The sequence below is a fragment of the Lethenteron reissneri genome, chromosome 44, assembly GCF_015708825.2.
Source record: "Lethenteron reissneri isolate LAM-NWPU_2019-01 chromosome 44, ASM1570882v1, whole genome shotgun sequence".
In the NCBI taxonomy this organism is placed as follows: Eukaryota; Metazoa; Chordata; class Hyperoartia; order Petromyzontiformes; family Petromyzontidae; genus Lethenteron; species Lethenteron reissneri.
In genome coordinates, this window is record NC_083822.1 from 5,164,045 (window position 1) to 5,186,160 (window position 22,116).

The 22,116-nt window shown below is 46.1% G+C and overlaps 1 protein-coding gene across 3 annotated transcripts in view; it reads left to right on the forward strand.

Annotated features, from left to right (window-relative positions):
* Positions 1–12,911, forward strand: part of LOC133353558 (ras-interacting protein 1-like) — a 35,316-nt gene extending 22,405 nt beyond the window's left edge. For all 3 annotated transcript variants that reach the window (XM_061569881.1, XM_061569882.1, XM_061569883.1), the window contains exons 9-15: positions 5,900–6,131; positions 6,683–6,846; positions 7,590–7,743; positions 8,498–8,739; positions 8,958–9,390; positions 9,497–9,579; positions 10,321–12,911. In XM_061569881.1, coding sequence (XP_061425865.1) covers positions 5,900–6,131; positions 6,683–6,846; positions 7,590–7,743; positions 8,498–8,739; positions 8,958–9,390; positions 9,497–9,579; positions 10,321–10,347 — 1,335 coding nt within the window. In that variant the 3' untranslated portion in view covers positions 10,348–12,911. The remainder of the gene's footprint in view (positions 1–5,899; positions 6,132–6,682; positions 6,847–7,589; positions 7,744–8,497; positions 8,740–8,957; positions 9,391–9,496; positions 9,580–10,320) is intronic.
* Positions 12,912–22,116: the final 9,205 nt, after the last annotated feature.

The window sequence follows — 22,116 nt, forward strand, 5'->3', positions numbered from 1 at the left end:
CACGTTCATATGGCAAGGAGCAGTCTGCCCCATAGTGCAACCGCTGTTGACTACTCCAGCACCAAGTAGTGAAGCCTCCATCAATTTACTGACCCCAGAGATGATGATGATGGTGGTGATGATGATGATGATGGAACTGAGTTCACTGTGGCTGTGATTCGTAATCCTGGGCTATCATATTCCATAGTGACTGATTTTTCTACGTAAGATTTAACACGTAGGCTTTCGCGACCAATATCATCCATAATATAGGTTTTTTTGGGTTAGATCGTGTAAATATGAACACCGGTGTGCTGTACTAGTAACAAATTGCCGCGTTCTGTTTACGTGACAAACCTTACCAATTGTCTGTCGGGTGGTGGCGGGTTTAACGACACATTTATATATTTACGCGATCTAACCCAAAAAACCTATATCCCCATTGCTACCAATGGAGCTGGCTCCACCACGATTTTACAAACACTATGACGAGCAGTCATCAATATGAGAATGATACCCATTATATTGCCCAATAGAGCGTATATGTATACTGGTTACTTGGTAGCAGGCTAACAAGCGAGCTTTCTATTCGTTCCAACATCGCACTTCATGTTAGGCATTTTACTTGGGTCACGAATGATAGGGATTGTATATGTGTGAGTGTGTCGCATGAAACTTAAGGCAAGAACTTTAGGCTGAGCTTGCCCTAACCCTGCCCACTATCAGGTTCATTCAAGGGAGTTGTACAGCCTGCGCTCGTCAAGCGCTTTATCATTTTGATCTCAGAATATCAGGTGTTGGGGCTTGGGCTATGAGGTGGCCAGGAAATGGAGCTTTGAGTCGTGTACCTCCTCATATGCATGACGGGTTTGATCTTTCCAGCTATACCAGTTTTTCTGCCACGTTCCAAATGCACATCACCGGAATTGGCCGTGCATTCCGAAATGGAACCCTCCTGAAAAAGAGTCTTGAGCAGGGGCGGTTTCTTCATTAGGGCGATTGGGCGACGCACCACCAATGTCATTCAACCACAGAGTCACGCTAGCCGTCACTGTGCCTCTGGATATAGTCCAATCAGCATCATGTCACGTTCTGTGGAGTACCGCCTCTTTTTGGGCGATTTCACTCCGGCTGAGAATCGCCCCGAGTGGCCCCATAGACTTACATTCAAAGATGTTTTTTTTCGAACGGGGGCGCTGCAATGCATTCTCTATGGCTTCCGGGAGGGCTCGCCCTAACGTACGTCATCATACGTGCTTACGTCATCATACGTAAGCACGTTTCATCCAACAATATAATTTGTTGCCACCGAGTGGAATCTTTAATAAAATAAACTTGAGTGGTTTGTTTTAATAGTGAGTATAGAAACAAACAAGATGTATTAAAAGAGTCACTCTATTTTTCATTAATATTAAAGAAGTGAAGTTGCCTTTACATGCTTAAGCTGTTAATTTATCCATTGCATGGGTGGACCTTATCCTTATCAATCATCCAGACATTTTCCCCCCCTGAGAGATTTTGCAGGAGCCGCCACCGGTCTTGAGACTCGGTGAGGTTTCTCTGGGTGAAGGGAATTATTATTATTATTATTATCATAAACTCTGTTTATGCGGCAGGTTGAGCTGCTCGGTGTTAATTCAGTAGAAGGCTGTACGATGATTCTACTGTGACTCACCATGGTAAAGAGGTCCCGGCTTAAGGGCCCTGACTTAATTCCAGGTTAAACATTGATGAGAATATGACATTCATTTGTGAAATGAAACGAGCCTGTTTATTGTGGAGCCGGAATGGCTTTTTGCCAATGATCAGTGGACTGAAGAAATTGCCGGTTTAACAAAAAAAAACCTCGAATGAGCAAAACAGAGACCCCGAGGCTGAATCACCACTCCCCCGGCAATGCGGTGAATTGTCACGATTCGGAGTTCTCAAGAATCAATGATTTGTGAAACACAGTCGTCAATGTAGCAACAGCCTCGGGCAGTGGCATGGGTCACATGAACACATTACATACAACATGTTTTCATCAGCCATGATCTATCCACTGCTGCAAGAAGGCCTCCTCCCCCAAAGCCCTCTCGCCATCCTTCGCAGTCTTGTGACGGAAGAGTCCACCTCGCACATGCACGCGAGATGATTTCATCTCCACGGGGGAGGGGGGATATCCTCTCTGGCTCGTTTCCGATTCTGTTTGCCACCCAATTGTTAATCTCGCCCACCGGCCATCCATGTGTCCTGCCCAAGTCAAATGGCACTTGACAGCCAACACTGTGTATTTTGACATCTGACAGTCAACACTGTTTCGATTTAAAGCTTTCGTGACTGCAGGGATTCATCTTCTTGGTTCTTTCGATACAGTCACGTAGAAGGGAAATAATAAAATAATACAAATAAAACATTTTTTATTATGTTTTATTTCATTAAAATAATAAAAATTAAACATATTTTATCACGTTTTATTATTTTTATTTTATTATTTCCCTTCTACGTGACTTTACCGAAAGAACCAAGAAGAAGAGTCAACGCTATATTTTGACATTTGACAGTCAACACTGTGTATTTTATAAGCATGTGTGCCTTCTCTGAACCATTTGCATATTCCTCTTCACGTCTCTCAATGACATCATTAGCACCGGTCTCTCTCCCTGGTTTTCTGCAATAAGATGTTTGTTTATTTTTTGGAACATTTTCTTTTAGAAGTTTTTGTTTAGTTTTCTTTGTCAGTGCCTATATCCGATCCACGAGGTTTTGACATTTGCAAGGAGTACAGCTGTTTTATTCAGATATGTATGTACGTTGAACTTCTTTCACACCGTACGTAGCTGTGGAAAAACTTTTCGAAAGCATTCCAACCCATTCATCTTCCTCTCCTTCAACGTCGTCATCTCCCCACCTTCACCGACTGCTGCCTAGGTAATGCACATCCTGCCGTGGTTCACAGCCGTGTCTCTCTTACAGACATCCCTGGTTACTTCGGGAACTTGTACGTGACTTTCTATTACATTTATCCATCCCCTGTAGTTCATTACCCGTTGGACGTTTCAGTGATTGTAACTGTCGATTTGGCCACTCTCTCTGCACTCCCATGTGCCTTGAAGAAGGGACATTACCCGAAACATCAGCCCACTATAACTCTGTGTTCTAAGCCAGCTCGATAACACACGAGTGTTTTCCGAGCTGCGACTATGGCAGTCACAGTATTAAAAAAAAAGTTTGGTTTTTAAAACCGGAGTCATCGTCCAGCGATGGGCAGCCAAGTGGCCGCAATGATTAACCCCGTGTGGTCCGTGCAATGCATTAGGGCGGGAATTAAATCTGGGATTGGTTTATTATGGTCCAGTGCTTTCAGTGTTAAAAAACAAATCCCGCAGGAAGTTTGAAGTTGTCCTTACCTAGGTGGGGAAATGAAAACACACCCCTTTAAACTGAGCCAATGCTTTGAAGTTAAATGAGCTGGTTGCTCCTGTAATTGAGTCAGGGTTGTAAACTGCAAAGTGTTTGGTGGTCATTTACATCCGCAAAGACAAAGCTTCCCCAGTATAGCTTTAACAGACTGTAGGGGCAAGTGCTGTTAGCGAGCACCTATGAAGGCCGGCACGGTACACGAGGGGGTGGATGGTCAGCATCACGCCCGACCGCCTTTGTCTCCCCAGTGGCGATGTTTTCACACTGCACCAGGTGCTCATTTGAGGCTGAGTCGACCTAGGGGAGGCCCGGGACCGGTTCAGATAATCGTCACTGGTGTTGGTCGTGAGCGGGAATCGAACCCGGGTCGCCGGGTTCATAGCGCAGCACGCTAACCGCTGCACTACGGCTCCCCACACACACAGACACACACACACAAACAAACACACAGACAACAAAAACAACAACAACCGCCATTCGCCACTAAGTGGCGGTGACGTCACCACGACGCTTGTGTCAGGCCATGTGCACCTTGAGGCCACGTGAAGTGTCGAACGCCCGCTGGCAGGAGGTCACGGGGCAGACCCAGGTGCCACGGGTCGACTCACTGAGATGACCGAGATGACTGGCTGATGTACCACCTGTGCCCCCTACTGCGCCAACTTGCTGTGCTTTAGCCACCCGGCGCTCTGCTCGTTGTTGTGAGCATCGCTCCTCCGCCCTCCGTTGTTGTTAAAGGGCGACTGCCTCCAACTGCCCAGTAGCGTCCTTCACGAGCCTCTTCCACAGAGGCCGATCTTGACACCGCTGGTACCAGTCATCGGCAAGTCCACTCAGATCCACGTCCTCCTGTACCACATCACTCCATCTCTTCTCTAGCCCGTGCCGCTCCCGTTTAGCCCCCTTGATCCGGCCGAACAAAAGCTGTTAAGGTATGCGGTGGCTGGGCATGCGGGCTACATGACCCAGCCAACGCAGCCTTGCCTGCCGGAGGAGCTCACCGATGGGACTTTGCCCAGATCTTTCAAGGATTTGTGAGCTCCTCACACAATCCATCCTGGTTAAACCCAGGATGGATCGTAGGCAGGCCAGCCTAAATGTTTCTAACCGGCGAAGATGCTCTATTAGGGGGGTCCACATTTCGCAAGCGTAGAGAAGGGAGGGAATGACCGTGGCCGAGAAGACCTGAGGCTTCGTGCGAAGCGACAGACCAGGTAGCTTCCACACAGCGTTTACGCAACCGATGAAAAGATATTGCCGCTCGACTGATTCGGAGTGAGACCTCTGCTGTTAAACAGACACACACACATAGACACACACACATAGACACACACACACAGACACACACACAGACACACACAGACACGCACACAGACACACACAGAGACACACACACACGCGCCATCTGCTGGCGGTGCTTTAACTGCAGCGGTGTTTGAAGTCTTTCAAGACTGACGCTTTGTTCGTCTGTGCGAACACAGTATACTCGTACGTACGAGTGGTCAAAACATTTTTACAATCTCCTAGGCATGTAAGGGTGTATCGATTAAAATAAATATGCTTATGATGGATGTGTCGCATTGCGTGCGTACCAACCGGTTATTCTCGATTCGTCGTGTTTTGTGGGGGGCTTGAGGCGGTAGCCGATGGATCCAGAAATGGCCTTGCATGTGATGCCATCTCCTGGCCACTCCGCAGCCCAGCGGGTTTGGGAGTTTCACGGATCTCTCCGTGATCCACCAACCCTCGCTTCGAAAGCGCTGGATCGCAGGCGAGTGTCACCACGACGCAGGAGAAACCCCGAGTTGAATTAGGATGGATCTTGTGAATGATTCACGTCAACTTTTTGACTGAACCTCGCACATTTCAATGTGGACCATAATACCATTTCGCAACCAAAGATAAAGTGTAGAGACCCATTTTCTTAGACAAGCGGTTTTCAAACCCATGGGGCATGACCCCACATGGGCACGCAAAAGCCTTAAGGTGGGCGCAGGCTACGGAATGGTAATGATGGTGGATGCACTGTGTGTGGGGGACATCGTCGCCACGTTTCAGTGACAAAACACACAAATACTAAACCAATATTAAACTTCGATTTAAAGCTTTCGTGACTGCAGGGATTCATCTTCTTGGTTCTTTCGGTAAAGTCCCGTAGAAGAGAAATAATAAAATAATAAAAATAAAACATAATAAAATAAAATAATATATTATTTTATTGTATTATGTTTTATTTTTATTAAAATATATTATGTTTTATGTTTATTAAAATATAATAATATATTATTTTATTTTATTATGTTTTATTTTTATTATTTTATTACTTCCCTTCTACGTGACTTTACCGAAAGAACCAAGAAGACAATATTAAACTATTTTTTATTTCACCAGGTAAAGCCCACTGAGCTATATATAGCAATCTGAGTCAGGTCATCCCATGGTATTCCATGATGAGGAATATCACGGAAAATCACGACACCATTTTCTCACTAAAGAGGCTGAAATTCTGCCCTCACAGATCCTGTACCAGGTCCTGCCAGAGCTGCTGGAGGGCACGTGCGCGGGCCAGGAGGGGCCGGCCGCGGGGCCCCAGGAGGGCCCGCCCAAGGTGGCGGCTGTGCTGGCCGTCTTCCAGGTGACCTCCGACCTCCTGGCGTGGCAAGGCGTCGACGCGAAACTGTCGGCACAGCTGGCCGGATACCTGCTGCGCTTCTCCCACGCGCTCATCTTCAACTCGCTCATGGAGAGAGGTGCGAATCAAAGGCTGTGTATTTTTTGTTCCCTGATTGTGTTCTAATCTCGGCTGTGCCATCACGATCCGGTGGCTGTTGTTGTCGGCCTGTAACATTTTGTTGCTGGGAAAAGGCCATTTCCTCCCTCGGCTTCTCTTCCCTTCTCTCGGCCTCCACTCCATAGTTTTGTTGTCACTCCGTGAGTTGTTCTCATGACGTGTCCCTGCCTATGGCCACTCGAGATTGAAAAACGAATTTCTTTAAAAAGCAGTTCTAAAGAAATTTGTTTCCAACCTGTTCTCAAAAGTGCATCGTTCCAGTGGCTTCCTAATATCGGAAGGAAGAGCGTTCCAGACAGCCACACAGGCGCATTTGAAAGGGCGCGATGGAGTGATCATCTTTGCACGCTGGCCAGCAAAAAGCCACCACTGCCAGGATGACCAGAACTCGTATGATGGTTTATGCTCCTTGACGAGATTAGGAAGTTATCGTGGATAATTTGTGGGTGAAACACTTTGCGTGCGATCAGCGCGACCTCATAACGTAATTCGTTCGGCAACCGCACGCAGGCCTGGAGCGCGGCTTCCGTCCCGACGTGCGTTTCTACGCCAGCGTGAGCATCCTCCTCACGTGGTGCACGGAGACACAGCTGGGGCAGGAGCCCCACGCCATCCTCGCACCGGCACTCGCCGCATCGCGCCTGCTTGCAAACCCGCCCGCGAAGCTCGCCAAGGTGAGTCGTGAATGGGCCAGCCAAGCTGGCAGTGGTGGGTGGGCCCTACTTATCCGTCTGTTTCTGTGTCTACTGCACCCCTGGTATGGTGGGAAAGAAGTTGTTAAACGTACATACTTAGAGTCGGTTGGGCTGTCTGTTGATCCGTCTGTCTAGCTGGCTGATGGTTAGTCTGCCCATCTCTTCTGGAGGTCTGCCTGTTTGGTCGGCTGTTGTCTGTTTTGGCTTGTATGGTTGGCTATATGTTTGTCTGCTGTCTGTCTGCTTGTCTTGCTGTCGAGTTCTCTAGCAGTTTGGTTGTTTGTCCATCTGTCCATTCATGTGATGATGATGATGATAATAATAACATTTAAAAATTAAAACAGATCTGGGTGCCGCCCATATGTTAGTAGCTCCCCAGTCAGCGGTAGAAATTGCAGATTCCCTTGTCAGGGGAAAATCTCTCCATAGCACAACTGCTATTCGTGCTGGAGGGTTGATAATGACAGGCTTCGTTGCTTTTTTTATGGCATTATAACACAAATGAAGATGCATAAATACATTACGAGCTGTAAATAGGCAAAATTTGGCCTGAACAGGAACGGGGTTTTGTTGAGGGGCAGTGGCACTCCTCATTTAGCCCGGTATTTCCGTGAGCAACCTGCACACCCTTCGCCGTCGTAAAACAATAAAACGAGCCCCGTCCCTTCGCGCCGCGTCTGCGCTGTGCGCGTGTCTCTCGTCTGCCCGTGCGATCGCTCCAGTGCTCGTGGTCGTCCCTGCGCAAGGCGTTCCCGGCACTCAGCCCCGCACAGCTGCACACCGTGCTGCGCCGGTACAGCGGCGGCGGCCCCGCCTGGGAGGCCCCGCCGGGGTGGCAGCCGGACGCGCACGAGCGGGAAGAGGCGCTCGCCAGCGGTGAGTCCACGCGGATGCGCGGGGTGGGCCCCCACCGCCTTCCCCGTCTCGCCGACAATCGCGACCTCCCACCGCACACCCCACCCCCTCCCCCCCCCCATCATCCCCTCCTCCCGTCCAGGTGGACCAAATGAAAGTACATGTAGTCGCGTCCAGTCGTACATCTTTATTTAGTCCAGGTGGGAGCCCATTGAGGTGAATATCAGGTGTTGCTTTTTAAAGAGACCTGTGTCACAAAAAACAGTGTCGATGTTACGACTGCGTGTGTGTGTGCATGGTCCATTTGCCTTCCTATCGCTGGATGAGGACCTCTCCCCACTTTGTGGTTCGTGTTGAGGGTTATTTGACCATACTTCACCATACTGGTTGTTGCGAGTGACTAACAGGTCACCTGAGGAGATTTCAGCAGTAGTATTGTGATATCTCCTTCCATGGGCTATTCGGGTGAATCCACGACTCTGTGAGTTCCAATTAGATTTTTTTATCCCATAACATGACATCGATAGCACATTTATGAAAATTGATGTTTAAAAATCCTGTTGTAATTGAAGACAATCAGGGATGCAAGAGCTCCCAATGCCAAAAATACTGACGAATCTTGTGACGAAAAAACGGATACGATGGGATCTGCGACCTATCATCTACCACCCAAACCACACTGACCTCTCCAACTACCACCGACTGCTCCCACCACACTGTTCCGCGCCTATGTCGTAACACTATCCCCGTTGCCTCATCCGCTATCCCTCCCCAGAAATCCTCGTGGGCTTCGATGATCAGCCCATGATCTCTCCGCCATCCGAGGACACCCACGCAACAGTAGGAGACCTGGACACCGCTCCCGAGCCGGCCTTCCAGAGAATCCTGGGGCAGGTGCAGCACTTCCTGCGTCGCCTGCAGTGCGTGATGTCACTTCCTGTCGGCGAGGCCCAGGAGGAGGCACCCCGGTTGGAGCAGAAGCGTAAGGGGACGTTTCGAATCTGCCGTGCCGATGATGTGAGTATTACCACATACGGTGTTCGTCCTCGCTATGCGTCAAACAATTAATCCATTAAAACGATTTTCACGCTGATGTTTTTTAAATGGTTATAATGCGTTCGCTGTTCTTTGCGACTGCAGTAATTGACCCAATTTGGCAAATTGGGATCAGATCTGGACACCGCTAAGCGAGTGAGTGAGATGGCATTAACAACAACTCGCCGTGTTCTTCGCAGGCCATGGCACAGCCCAGGCGCCCATCTGTGATCGGGCAGGAGATCAGGAAGTCGTGGAGTCACAGTGGAACGCAAGACCTGTCCATGCAGCAGCACGTTTCCCTTCGGAGACCCACGGAGAGTTTCGGACGCTACCCGAGTTTCCGCCGCTCGTCCCGGCCGCTAGTCGTCAAACACGATGACTCGCGGTCTAAACCCGGGCGGCCAGAAATTTCAGGTGATGCTGACGGTGGCACTGGCGCTGGCGGCGGTGATGGTGCCGGGACCAGTCCCTCGGAGGACTCCTCGCTCTGCGGTCAGCCAGACCAATTTCTGCGCTTGCCCCAGCAAGGTCAAAGGTTGCCAGAGGCCTCGGCACAGGAGGAAGTGAGGATGGGTCGCAGACGGACGGCGCTGCCAGCAGATGGCGCCGAGGGTCAAGCCAGCGTGAAAGGTTGTGATTTGCACGGACCTTGTTATTTTGCTGATTTTTTTGGATGACGTGGTGACGCATATCTGTGACTCGCATTCATGCTGTGATGGTAATTGTCTCATTTCAGGTCGGACAAATGGTGTTCATTCTGTACGAAAAGTACCCCCTACTGTACAACGAATATCTCCGGCTCATCGAAAGCTCATGGAGGTATAATGGTGTGTGTGATGATGATATTGGAGGTGTGGTGATGTAGTTGGCAGTGATGAATGAGGCATGATGATGATGTATGTAATGATGATGACAATGGAGGTGTGATGATGGTATATGTGACGATGATAATGAAATTGTGATGGCGTCAGTGATGATGATAATGGAGGAACGATGACATGCGTTCCAACTCGACCGAACCTTTAAACCTTATACCAGCTTGCAAAGCTAATCATACCACGTCATTAAATGTTTTTAATCAAATAGAATGTTTTGATTCAACTTTTGTTTTGCATTTCGGTAGGCCGTACAATGTTCAAAATTGTCAGTCTGCCGCTTAAATCGGTAGGGTTGGCAGGTATGTGACGATGGTCCAGGTATAATAATGATAATGACATTGATTTATAAAAATGAACAAAAATTTAATCACAGGCCTATAACCATCGCAACTGACTACAAGAGAAAGCAGCAAGCTACATAGGACACTCGTGATATTATTGCAGACAAGCAAAATGCTTTCCTTGAATTGAGCGAGATGTATGAGAAGTTACTTGGGCAAAGCGACGAAGGCCGGGAATTCCAACGTCGAGCGGTGCAAAGAAACGAGTCGGAAGGGAGAAGTGTTTTTGTTTTGCAGTTTTAGATGGAAACAGTGGAGGTGAAAGGGGGACTGTGGCTTTCTCTGTGCATGCCCCACTTTTTCTCTCTGGGACCCACTCATCCAAACCCTTTTGCCTGCAGAGTGACGATGATGGAGACCTGGTTTAAATGTTCGTGAACAAGGAGCCGCATCGGAACACTTCTTGGAGCCGCTAACAAAGCCGTCTGCAACGCCATCGCCAGCACGAGTTTCACCAGCAACATCAACTCCTAATTCTAGATTTGAAGCTTTCGTGACTGCAAGGATTCGTATTCTTAGGTTTTTTTCGGTAAAGTCACGTAGGTAACAAATTAAGATTAATAAAGGTAAAATAAAAATTAAATAAAAATCACGACGTTTCGGAGGCAACGCAAGCTTCCGTCTTCAGGTGGAACCATCACAGCACGATTGCTGTATCAAGAAAGAGTTATTTCTTCATACAACATCAACTCTACCATCAACTCCATCACTATTACCACCACTACCAGCAGCACCAACATTACCACCATCCAAAGCATCCACACCCCCATTATCTCCACTGTGACCACCGCGACCACACCACCAACATTTCCAGCATCAACACTACCACCGCTGCCAATAACGCCACCAGTAGCATTAAACCCAAACACCATCACTGCCATTGTTACCAGCAGAGTAAACACTGATGCGAGCATCACTATCAGAAATATCCTAACCACTCTCACCTCCACCCTGACCTCGAATGTGACCATTAGCTCCACTTATCAACAGCAGCAGTAGCATTGTACGTCAGCACTAGAGTTCTACGTGTATAACCTCTAGGCACGTAACCATTGTGCAAAATTCAGTTATTTGTGAAGATGTAAATATGCTACCTTTGGACTATTGGAAGGAGGAGCCAGAACAAATAAGACCGAACAAAGGAGAGAATTTAAACGAGGCTAAAACCTTATTCGTGAAGCAATTTGCAAAAATTCATAGAATCGTGGGCCTAGTAACCACCACCACCACGACGTCCACCACCACCACAAAAATCACCATCACGTTCCTCATAATGATCACCACACACAACGAAAACAAGATCTCCTGTGTAACCTACACAGACTGCTGAGGCAAGTGCTGTTAGCACTTATAAAGGCCAAGACAGGGCACAAGGGGTGGGGGGGGTGTGGCAAGCATCCGCGCCTGGCTGCCTTTGTCTCCCCAGTGCTAGTCTTTACACACTTCACCAGGTACTTAATCTAAGGCTGAGTTTACCTAGGTGAGGCCCAAAACTGGTTTAAATATTTAGATGTTAGCCGTAAATAGGAAATCCAACTCGGGTCACCGGATTCCTCGTGGAGTGTGTTACCCATTATGGGGCCGCCCATAAATGACGTCACGCAACGAGGGGGGGAGGGGGCGTTTGAGAATTGTGACGTCACATCAAAATGCGCAACTTTAAATAAATATAAACAATATAATTGTTATAACAACACTAATTTTCACTAATTTTCATTATTTACTATTTGATTTTTAAAATGTACAAAGGTCACCTTTTATTTATTCCATAAAGGAGCATTTTGCTTCTCCATGGGAGAATGGAGAAGCATACATTTTTTTAAAAATTTGAATGATTGTTATTAAACAATTTTATTTTAATGATTCTACCAGGGCTTTTCATTCTGTGAAATTAATATGTGATTGTTATAATTATACTCTCCATTTTGCTTCGTTCTTCTACAAAGTTTAAAGTATTTTTTATAGTTATAATTACTTTTAATCTTTTATAATTATAAGAGATTTTCAATATAATATTCTGAACATCTGCAGTTTTAGTTAGACGTTGAATATTTGCAAATTAATTTTTTTCTAATTTTCAGTTTTCCAACGCCTCCTTTTAAATACATGTTTTCTCCTACAACATCAGAGTGCAGCGCCACATTAAATACGCACTACAATGACAATAGTTTAAAGTGATTTGAAGCATGTTTTATTTTCAAAATGGAAATATGTTTTGGAGGGGGGGGGGCAGAGCTTTGTGACGTCATTTGAGGGGGTCTGACTTTATGACGCCGTGTGACGAGGGGGGGAGGGGGGGTTCAAAAATCGGCCAAAATCGCGTGACGTCATTTATGGACGGCCCCTATGCTTCTGCCCCCCCCCACCTTAATAACCGACACGAGCACACACATCGCCACCATCGCAATAAAACACATCGCCACCGCAACGGACGATGGCAAATTCAGATGAAGGGCAAACCCCAGTGCGATGCTGCGCTGTCCACACGCGCAAGCACTGCCGATCCTTGCAGCTGAGTGAATGGGACAATTAATGTATTGATAGAGGCTGACAATCCTTCCGGGGGACTGAATGTATCAAAAAGTTGGGACCCTCTTTCTGTTGTGTGATTGAAAAATATATTTATGTTTTTTTATTTCTCGTTGCTTACAGGGGAGCCATGGGGTTTGTAGAGACCTGATAAACGGTCACGCCTTTGACACGGAATGAGAGAGTGCCAAGAAAGATCATTGCAGAGTTTTCGCGGCGGCGTCATGTAAAATATGTACATTTATCAACGTGGGTCGCGGGTTAAAAAAAATATAGCCGTAGGAGTTCATCAAAATGTCACTTCCGGCAAACTGTGGGCAAAAATATTCCGTTGTATTTTTGTTGAGAATGTGAAAAACAATATATACATGTCTACAAATAATAAATATGGATGGAAATATTAGTACGTGTTCAATGCGAGTTTTTTATGTAACTTCCGGTTTACATGTCATTTTGGGGGAAATTGCCTAAGAACATTGTCTTCTTTTGATCATCATCAGCCATGTTCCATTCACTGTTTGATTAAGCCATCTGAAAGCCACCACTACCTCTCAATCCTGCCATGTAACATCAAAGGCTGAACTATCGTTGACCATAACTCATATTTAACCTGCTATAGACTGTAGATTAAACGTTTGACATCTATTAATCGAGAACATGGTTGTAATCGGCTTTCCTTTCTTTAGGCACAATGTATGAATTACAGTTTGGTGTCAATCGTCTCTGTCGGGCTGTAGCCATACGGGAGACCCGGGCTCACATGCAGTGCAGACTCTATAGAATAAATCAAACCACATTAAAGTGGAGACAGACGTGACGGGATTAAACTTGTTGCTATCGTTGAGTGGCAACCTTCTCTGACACAGAGGGAGGGGGTGACTCACCAACGGCGAGATGTTCTCTCTCTCTCTCCTGGTACGCAGGAAGTGTGATGGGTTCGATCCCCGACCCTGACTATGTCTGTTGTATATTTGGAGTTGGGGAGTTCTCTCTCTTTCTCTCTCCCTTGGTTGGGTGGGTTTTTATCCGGGGTCCTCCGGTCTCACCCTCCACATGAGAAACGTGCTTTTCGAGTGTTTGTCTGCCACGATGATTATCCACGTGTGATAATACAAGCCACGTAGATAAGCTAACAGCCGTGGCCAGGCTGCCTCTGAAAAGGAGCTGGTATATAAAATAATTTATATAATTATGGAGGCGTCGGATTTAAATTTCTATGGGTATCGTCGGACACAGAGTTGAGTTTGTTATCAGTTAAATCGATTCCGTATCTCACACCGACCAAGTAACCAATTCCCGTCACGAATACGATTACATTTGCTCGCATTTGTGTCCACAATTAAAACTCTTACATTTGTATTAATCTCATCTGTACGGTTTGCCATGTTTATTCTGTCTCATCCGTACAGTCTCGTTCATCTCATTAACATTTAGTTAACATTTGCGGTTTCAACTGATGAAGAATAATCCACATGCGTCTCGCATACAGAGCGCCACTGCCTTGTCTTGCACGAGCGCTGGGCGCGTGGAAGAACTCTGTTTCAGACCATGCCGGGGCATTGGCATCGCGTGGCTGCCATGGGCCAAGTGCAAGCCATGAAATGGGGGCCCCCATCTAAAATATCGCTCCCTCTCTCGTAGCCCGGCATCTGGGCCGTGGTGCAGTTTTGCACCACCTGCACACAATACCAAACGTACCGATAACGATTTGGTTTTGGCTGAACTCATACATGGTGATCTTATTTTTGTTTTGCCTTGGACCCATAACTTAGAGACAGTCCTTGCCTCTGACATCTGTAAGTTAACCAGCCAGTGTTTGCTTGTACTGAATCAGTGCTGCTGAAATTATGCACTCCCAGAAAGCTATTGGGTCAATGGGTTGTGTAAATAGTTTAAGTGTTTGTTCATGTGGAGAAACGTCAATGTACGTAGCCTCCTTGTCGACTTATTTATTTTGCCTGTTGAATGATCGTCACCACACCACAAGGTGGCGGTACACAACAATATGCAGACGACTACGTTGTCACAGGATCATTCCCATCTTGGCGATGGCTCGTTTTAGCAAAATCTTTCGCAAAAAAACACACGCGGTGGAGGCTCCATTGGTGGCAATGCGGAGACACCTACGAGGCCCGAGAAATGAAGACTGTAACGATAGCCATCATTATGGGACCTCCTTTGCCAGTACCAAAATATGAGAATAGGGTTTTCCCCTTTAATCTGGCAAACAAAAAAGGTGTTAAGTTGTTAAAACACCAAACTGAAACCTTTTACAAGGAATCATGTCTGCATTAATACTTGTGGTCAAAATTCAAACAAAAAACATACTCTGATAATATATGCATTGTCTTTGAAACTGATTGGTCCACACCAGAGACAGCTTTCTTTTGAGCCTGGTCTCAAACGGTGTTAGACCAGAGGACGCCAAAAGGCGTACAGCCCAAATACAATGCACTATCAGAATAATGAGAGCTCGGGGTGAGCATCTACATCATGGAACCATGGGACCATTACTTTGATAGTGCATATTATCAGAGTATGTTTTTTTTTTGCATTTTGACCACAAGTATTGTGGTTAATGCAGACATGATTCCTTGTAAAAGATTTCAGTTTGGTGTTTTAACAAGTTAACACACCTGTTTTGTTGTCAGATAAAAGGGGAAAACCTATTCTGATAGTCATCACGTCAACAACAAATGCCACAATGAATGATGGCCATAATGCCAAGTCAGGTGTCTCACTGCACACAGTATTGCGTTTGTGCTTATCCTTCAGAGCCAGTGATGCATATTCCACATTAATATTGCAGAATCAAGTCTACCCATCGGCCAAACACTGTCGAATGTGCATAGTTTAATAGGCATCTTAATGATCCTCATATCGACCGCAATCCGGATTCGAACTCGCAACCTTGTGATTGCAAGTCACGCTCTCTCGCCACATCAGTGCAACTTGGAAAATATTCGAATCAATCACGAATGCACTCAAAACAACGCTGTTAAAAATGATTCATGTGAAAGCAATTGAGCAGTGAGCTTCATCTCATGTTGCCAGAACTAGTTTCCAGAAATATATTTCAGTGAACAAAAATGTTGGTGGAAGCATCCCCAGTTGGCGGTGCTCGAGAGGGTATCGTATTTGGTCTACTCTTGCAGTGGCGAAATACAATTCGATCTCTGTTTTTTTTAACAGTTTCGCTCGCTCCATTATCCCGAATGTAACATCGGAATGGACTTCGCACGACTCTCAAACGATAGAATTTCACACGCACGATTCGATGCAGTGCAGAGAGTGCAATAATTGATGTTTATCAATGGATCTACTCCTAATGATGTGCCCCGTAAAAGTAACGTGCTGTGATTCAGAATTTTTGTTTCCGTGGGGTTAGATCGTGTAGGCCTCTATGTTGGTAGAGAATCTGATTATATCCAAATTGTTTCTATAGAGGTCATATCGTGGCAAAAAATATTCAAGAGCCGAATTATCAGAGGGGCTTTATAGGGAATTCAGCCTGGGACCTCAGATATTGGGGAGCCCCAAAAATAAACTGCTTTCCAATGGTTGAAAACACTGTGTAACAATGTTTTTGTTCCTGGGTAGTAAGTGTTTTTCCTAATTGCTTATGCCTCAAAAATACAGAAAATGTCTATTATTCCCCACAAACTTTGCTTTTGTGACAAGAACAGTGATATTTTTAAATTTACCTTTTTTCAATAATAAAACGGGCGAATTTGTCTTTTCGTTCACATAAAGTCAGAAAAAACAACATATGAATCAAAATTAACATGTATTTATACTAAAGTAATGCAAAAATGACTACAAAAGATGTAGACACCAAGGCGCACTACCACACCCGGGACTGGCCACAGCGGACCGAGTTCCCTGTGGTGAGGAACAATCTCGACAAACTACTCACTTCTAAATCTTGTGTAGTCAACCGATCGCCAATTCTATGCCGCAAACCACGGTGGCTAAATGTGTCTTATTAACAGTGTGGCTGATGTCTCGTCGCCAGTGCATGGAATGGATTGTTTCTATGTGAAGAGGTGGTGCGATCTGCCACCTTTGTCTCCCCAGTGCTCATGTTTACACATCACACCAGATGCTCAAGTAAGGCTGAGTCGGCCAAGGACCAGTTCATATACTCGCCACTGTTATTGGTTGTGAGTGAGAATTGAACTCGGGTGGCCGGATTCCTAGCGCAGTGCACCAAACATCACACTGCCGCTCCCCATAGACAACAAGACAAAGATCCCCTATATAGCCTTAACACACTGTTGGGGTAAGTGCCGTTCGCGATCACATATGAAGAAGGCTGGCACGGCACAGGAACTGATGGGTGGCCAGCACCACGCCCGGCCGCCTTTGTCTCCCCGGTGGCGATGTTTACACATCACACCAGGTACTAGTTTGAGGCTGAGTCGACCTAGCGGAGGGCCAGGACCGATTCAGATCATCGTCACCGGTGTTGGCCGCGAGTCGGGAATGGAAGCCAAGGTCGCCGACTTCGCAGCGGAGTGCGCTCACCGCTACACTACCGTATCCCCACACAAGGCAAAGGTCCCCCGTAAAGTCTTAACAGAATGTCGGGGCAAGTGCTGTTAGCGAGGAGCACCTATTGAAGGGCCGGCACGGCACACGCGCAATAGATTGAACGGGGAACGCCGAGGCGTGGATATCGCACAATGGTAAGGCTTGTCCTCTGCAGGAATGCCACTTTGGATGATAAGGGTAATTGGGAGTGCAAGCTCCGAGGCGCTCGACTCATATCTCCGAAACAGGGTCACGGCAAATGCATCGTAGGTGATGAATAAACATTGTGAAGCCGAGTCATGTTGACCGCGAGCACGCAGTCACAGCAGCCGTAGGGGACGGGGGCAGTTTTTTAAATATATTTTGTGTGTGTGTGTGTACAGGTCCATTTATTAAGGAAAGAAAGGAAAGGTCATCATGACAGTGGGAGGGTGAGCAATCCTCTGCGCGTGCTTGCCCGAGATGACGCACGTAGCATCGCGACACGTGGCGAAGGTGTGAGATACGAGGCCGATAGGTGGCTGCTGTGCGTTGAGAATGGTTGTTTGCGTTTGCGGCCAGCGAGATGACACATTTGATATAGGGTATAGACATGAATACAAACGGGGAGATGGGTCTGGTGGTCATCGCAGCCAATGCAGTTGATCTCACCACACGTACACAGATACTGCGAATGTTGCACAGTCGACATCCGACCTCCAAGGTTTCACTCAAGTAAAAAAACAGTGAAATGTTTCCCTTCCGAAGCAAGCATGAGGCTAAATTTTGATTTAAAGCTTTCGTGACTGCAGGGATTCATATTTTTGGTTCTTTCGGTAAAGTCGCGTAGAAGGGAAATAATACAATAAAAAAAAATATAAAACAATAAAATTATCACGACGTTTCGACTGCAACACAAGCAATCATCATCACGTCTGAAATCCACAGCAATAAATTTTGAAAAAAGTGGCGGTTTTTTCTTAACGTCAGCACCACGGACAGCGATGTGGCAGTTGGTCAGATTGACGAGTCCATCTATGTTCGAAAGAACCAAGAATTAGCGTGGAGCAGTTGTTTATTGCCACGCACATCCCTGAGCCGGTTGGTGGAAATTCCGCATTACCATGGCAGAGGGAGCAGTGAATCGCCAAAGCGTTCGACCCTCTTGTCAGATCCCGCAGCTGCTGCTGCAACTCCCTAGGCCGGGGCACGTCAGTCTCCCGCCGTGTCTCCTCTTTGGTTTCGTTTTTTCTTCGTCGCCAGACTCGCGGAGACCACTCCAGTGGCTGTCTTTGATAACTGGCCCTCGTCCATCTCGCACACACGCCCTAACCAGCATCCTAAGGGCCGTCCATAAATGACGTCACGCGATTTTGGACGATGTTTGACCCCCCCCCCCCATCGTCACACGGCGTCACAAAAAGTCAGACACCCCCCCCCCTCAAATATGACGTCACAAATCTCTTCCCCGCCCCCCCCCCCCAAAATAAAATATGCTTCAAATCGCTTGAAACTATTGTCATTGTAGTGCGTATTTAATGTGGCGCTGCACTCTGATGTTGTAGGAGAAAACATTTATTAAAACGTCTATTTAATCAAGTAAAACGTGTTGTCTATATGTAATTAAAGTTGCGCATTTTGATGTGATGTCACATTTCTCAAACCCGAAATGTCTGAACCCCCCCTCCCCCCTAGGTGCGTGACGTAATTTATGGACGGTCCCCTACAACGCTTACCCGGCCGCATTCTTTTCCATTTTTCCGTCTTGGGCACGAGCTTCCTGGCATTCATCTCGGACCGACATCCCATAAGTACATATAGGATGCCGTAAACACAGCATGTCACATAACACGCGATACTGAATAATCATAGATTCTAATCGGCTGCAGATGTCAACGATGGTGACAATGTCAGTGAAAGGCAATATCATGCCCGGGAGGGTGACCACCGCGGAGATGAGGCAATGAGATAAGTTCACGTGCTGGAGTGAGATGTGTCTGTCGCAGGACCACCAGCGATGGCGAGGTCGTGCTTAGAGACACTCATTCAGCGGTTGATAGGCGATGGCTGCTGCTGCTGATGCCGCTGCTGCTGGCGATGACGATGATGGATGCTATTCACATAAAAAAATATTAGAGTTGTTATAAATCTGGATTTTGTTTTGTAAACACAGACAACCTCAAACAGCGTCTACACCCCAAGCAATTTGCATCAATCTTATCGCAGTGGCGTAACCATCCATGCTAATGCGAGAGATTAAATCAGTTCCCGTATGAAATCAAATGTTACAACTTAGCCTCCATCGAGAGCATTCTTACATACTGCATCTGTGTATGGTACACCAGCTGTACAGTGGCTCAGAGGAAAGCGCTCCAGAGGGTCATCAACACAGCCCAAGAGATCGCCGGCTGCCATCTCCCCACACTGGAAGAACTACACAGTTCACGTTGCATCAAAAAAGCACAGAACATTATAAAGGACTCTTCTCACCCTGGACACTCACTGTTTGAGCTGTTGTCATCAGGCAGACGATTCAGATCAGTCAAAACAAGGACAAACAGATTCAAACAGAGCTTTTATCCTACAGCGATCACCACACTCAATAATGCTAATTAATTATTAAGTAATAGTGTTTACAATTGATTGTGAAATAGAGATGTGCAATGACAAAATGTAACCTTATGTGGGTACGTGGGTATACTTGGGCTGTTTTTATATCTAGTATAGTATAAATTGATTATCTTTCATTTAATTTTATTTTTATTTTCTTGTTTTATTTAATTTAAATTTATGAATGATGCCCTGACTGGTGAGCATTTTAAATTTCGTTGTACTGGTGACAATGACAATAAACGATCTATCTATTATCTCCCCAATCCCACCCTCCAATCGGAGCACTCGTGAGATGGCAGGGAACAAAACAAACCCCTTGACGCTCGCCGATCCCGTCACCACGGCTCGTCGCGATGTGCAAACCCTTCTAACTTTCTGATTGAAGTTATTGGGGAGAGTTGGAGAAAGACGTATAGCAAAGGTTTAATCGTGGGTGAGGGTAGGTTTTGATCCTTCACGCTTAATGCCGCCGTGGGCTGCAAGGTGGCCAGAAGATAGCAGTGTAGCAACAGATTATTGAATCCATCTTTGCGGAGCTATGACGGTTGTTTGTTTGTATGTTGAACTTATTTTGCACCGCACGTATCCAACCGTGCTACTCGGAGCTGCAGCAGAAGGAACACAAACTAAACACAAAAAGCGGCTCTAAAGAAGTGACTTTTTAATGGAGATTTCAAAGGGAATATCTCCTGTGGCTTCCTAATTTTTGAAGAAAGAGCGTTCCAGACGGCCACAGAATCCCATCTAAAAGCGCGTGATGTGGTAATCGTCTTTGTTCGATGGTTAGAAAAACTTTGCTGCGACGATGACCCGAGTTCGCGTGATGGTTTTTTGCTCCTTGACGAGACCAGCAAGGTGTTGTGGTTCGTTTGTGGCGAGCACTTTGTGTGTAAAGAGTGTGACCTTTAAACGTATTCGCTCGGCAACTGAAAGCCAATGCAGCTCAGCGAGCACTGGATGTACATGTCGGTCACCCCGAGCGCCTGAGACCGCTACACATTTCACTCGCCACCCGTGATGATGATTTCGTATTAGCCAATGAAGAGCACCCATGAAAGATTCAGTTCTCGGTGATTTAGCCATTCCATTGCCTAGTCTGAGAATTGGTGAATTGCTAATACACTGCCTTAAGATATGTGCAAAGCGATATGGTCCGTGGTTTTAGTGTTCACAACCCCAGTCGCTCAACAATCGGTATTGTTTTATTCTCCACTTGTCCATCATCTATCAGCAGCTTTGATGGTTGTATGGATCCATACTCTTTGCTTATTTCGGTAAAGTCACGTAGGTATAAAATAAATTAAGTCACGACGTTTCGGGCGCAACACAAGTGCCCATCATCGGGTGGAAACAACCTCAGGAATAAACAAATTGCTGAAATGGGCAAAAAGAGGATGCTTGTGACACGAGGCTAGATATATATGACGGGCGCTTGTGTTGCGCCCGAAAGGTCGTGACTTAATTTATTTTATACCCACGTGACTTTACCGAAAGAACCAAAGAGTATGGATTCCTGCAGTCACGAAAACTTCAAATCTAGATTGTATGGATCCAGTTTAGCACTTCCCATTATTTTGTGTGGCAGATGGAAGTCGCTCATCAGCAGCGAGCCACTGAAGTTAGCCGTGGCCAGGAATTGAACTCATGTCGTTTTGTTCATAGCGCAGTGAGCTAAACACCACCACTGAGATCTACTTTATTCGTACAACAGCCCTGCCATATATCGGTCTGTGCGTGTGGCTTCCAGTGAAGGGGAAGGAATTCGTATTAAGTTTTAATCACAAGAATGTAAAATAATATTCATGAATGCACGCACAGGGCCTAAAAACGGCCGTTCCGAATATGCATCACCAATGACTTCTGGTCCAGTGAAGCTTAAAAACTTCAATTACCAAGCAGCATTGAGTAATCCAGCAGTGGACTGACAAAGGGCTGTGAATTATTATTTAATATAACTATCACATATTGAAATAAGCACTGAAATGCTCGAATGAATTTTGGAGAAAAAGCCTCCGTAATGCATACATATGAACGTTTTCAGTCATGACCCAGAGTGCTCCGAAATTTGCTCATACTTATTATGTTGTTTAATTGCATACAACTTTCCAGTTAAATTTTTTTTTTCTAGAGTGGTACGGAGAACATTGATCGTGTCTTCTTGGTTCTTTCGGTAAAGTCACGTAGAAGGGAAATAATAAAATAATAAAACATAATACAATAATTATCACGACGTTTTGGCCACAACGCAAGCAGCCGTCCTCAGGTGGAGAACAGGTCTGTCAAGTAGACAGAGTCTGAGGACGGCTGCTTGCGTTGTGGCCGAAACGTCGTGAGAATTATTTTATTATGTTTTATTTTTATTATTTTATTACTTCCCTTCTACGTGACTTTACCGAAAGAACCAAGAAGATGAATCCCTGCAGTCACGAACGCTTTAAATCGAAATGAAACGCATTAGTCAATAAAACATCAGTCCTAACCAC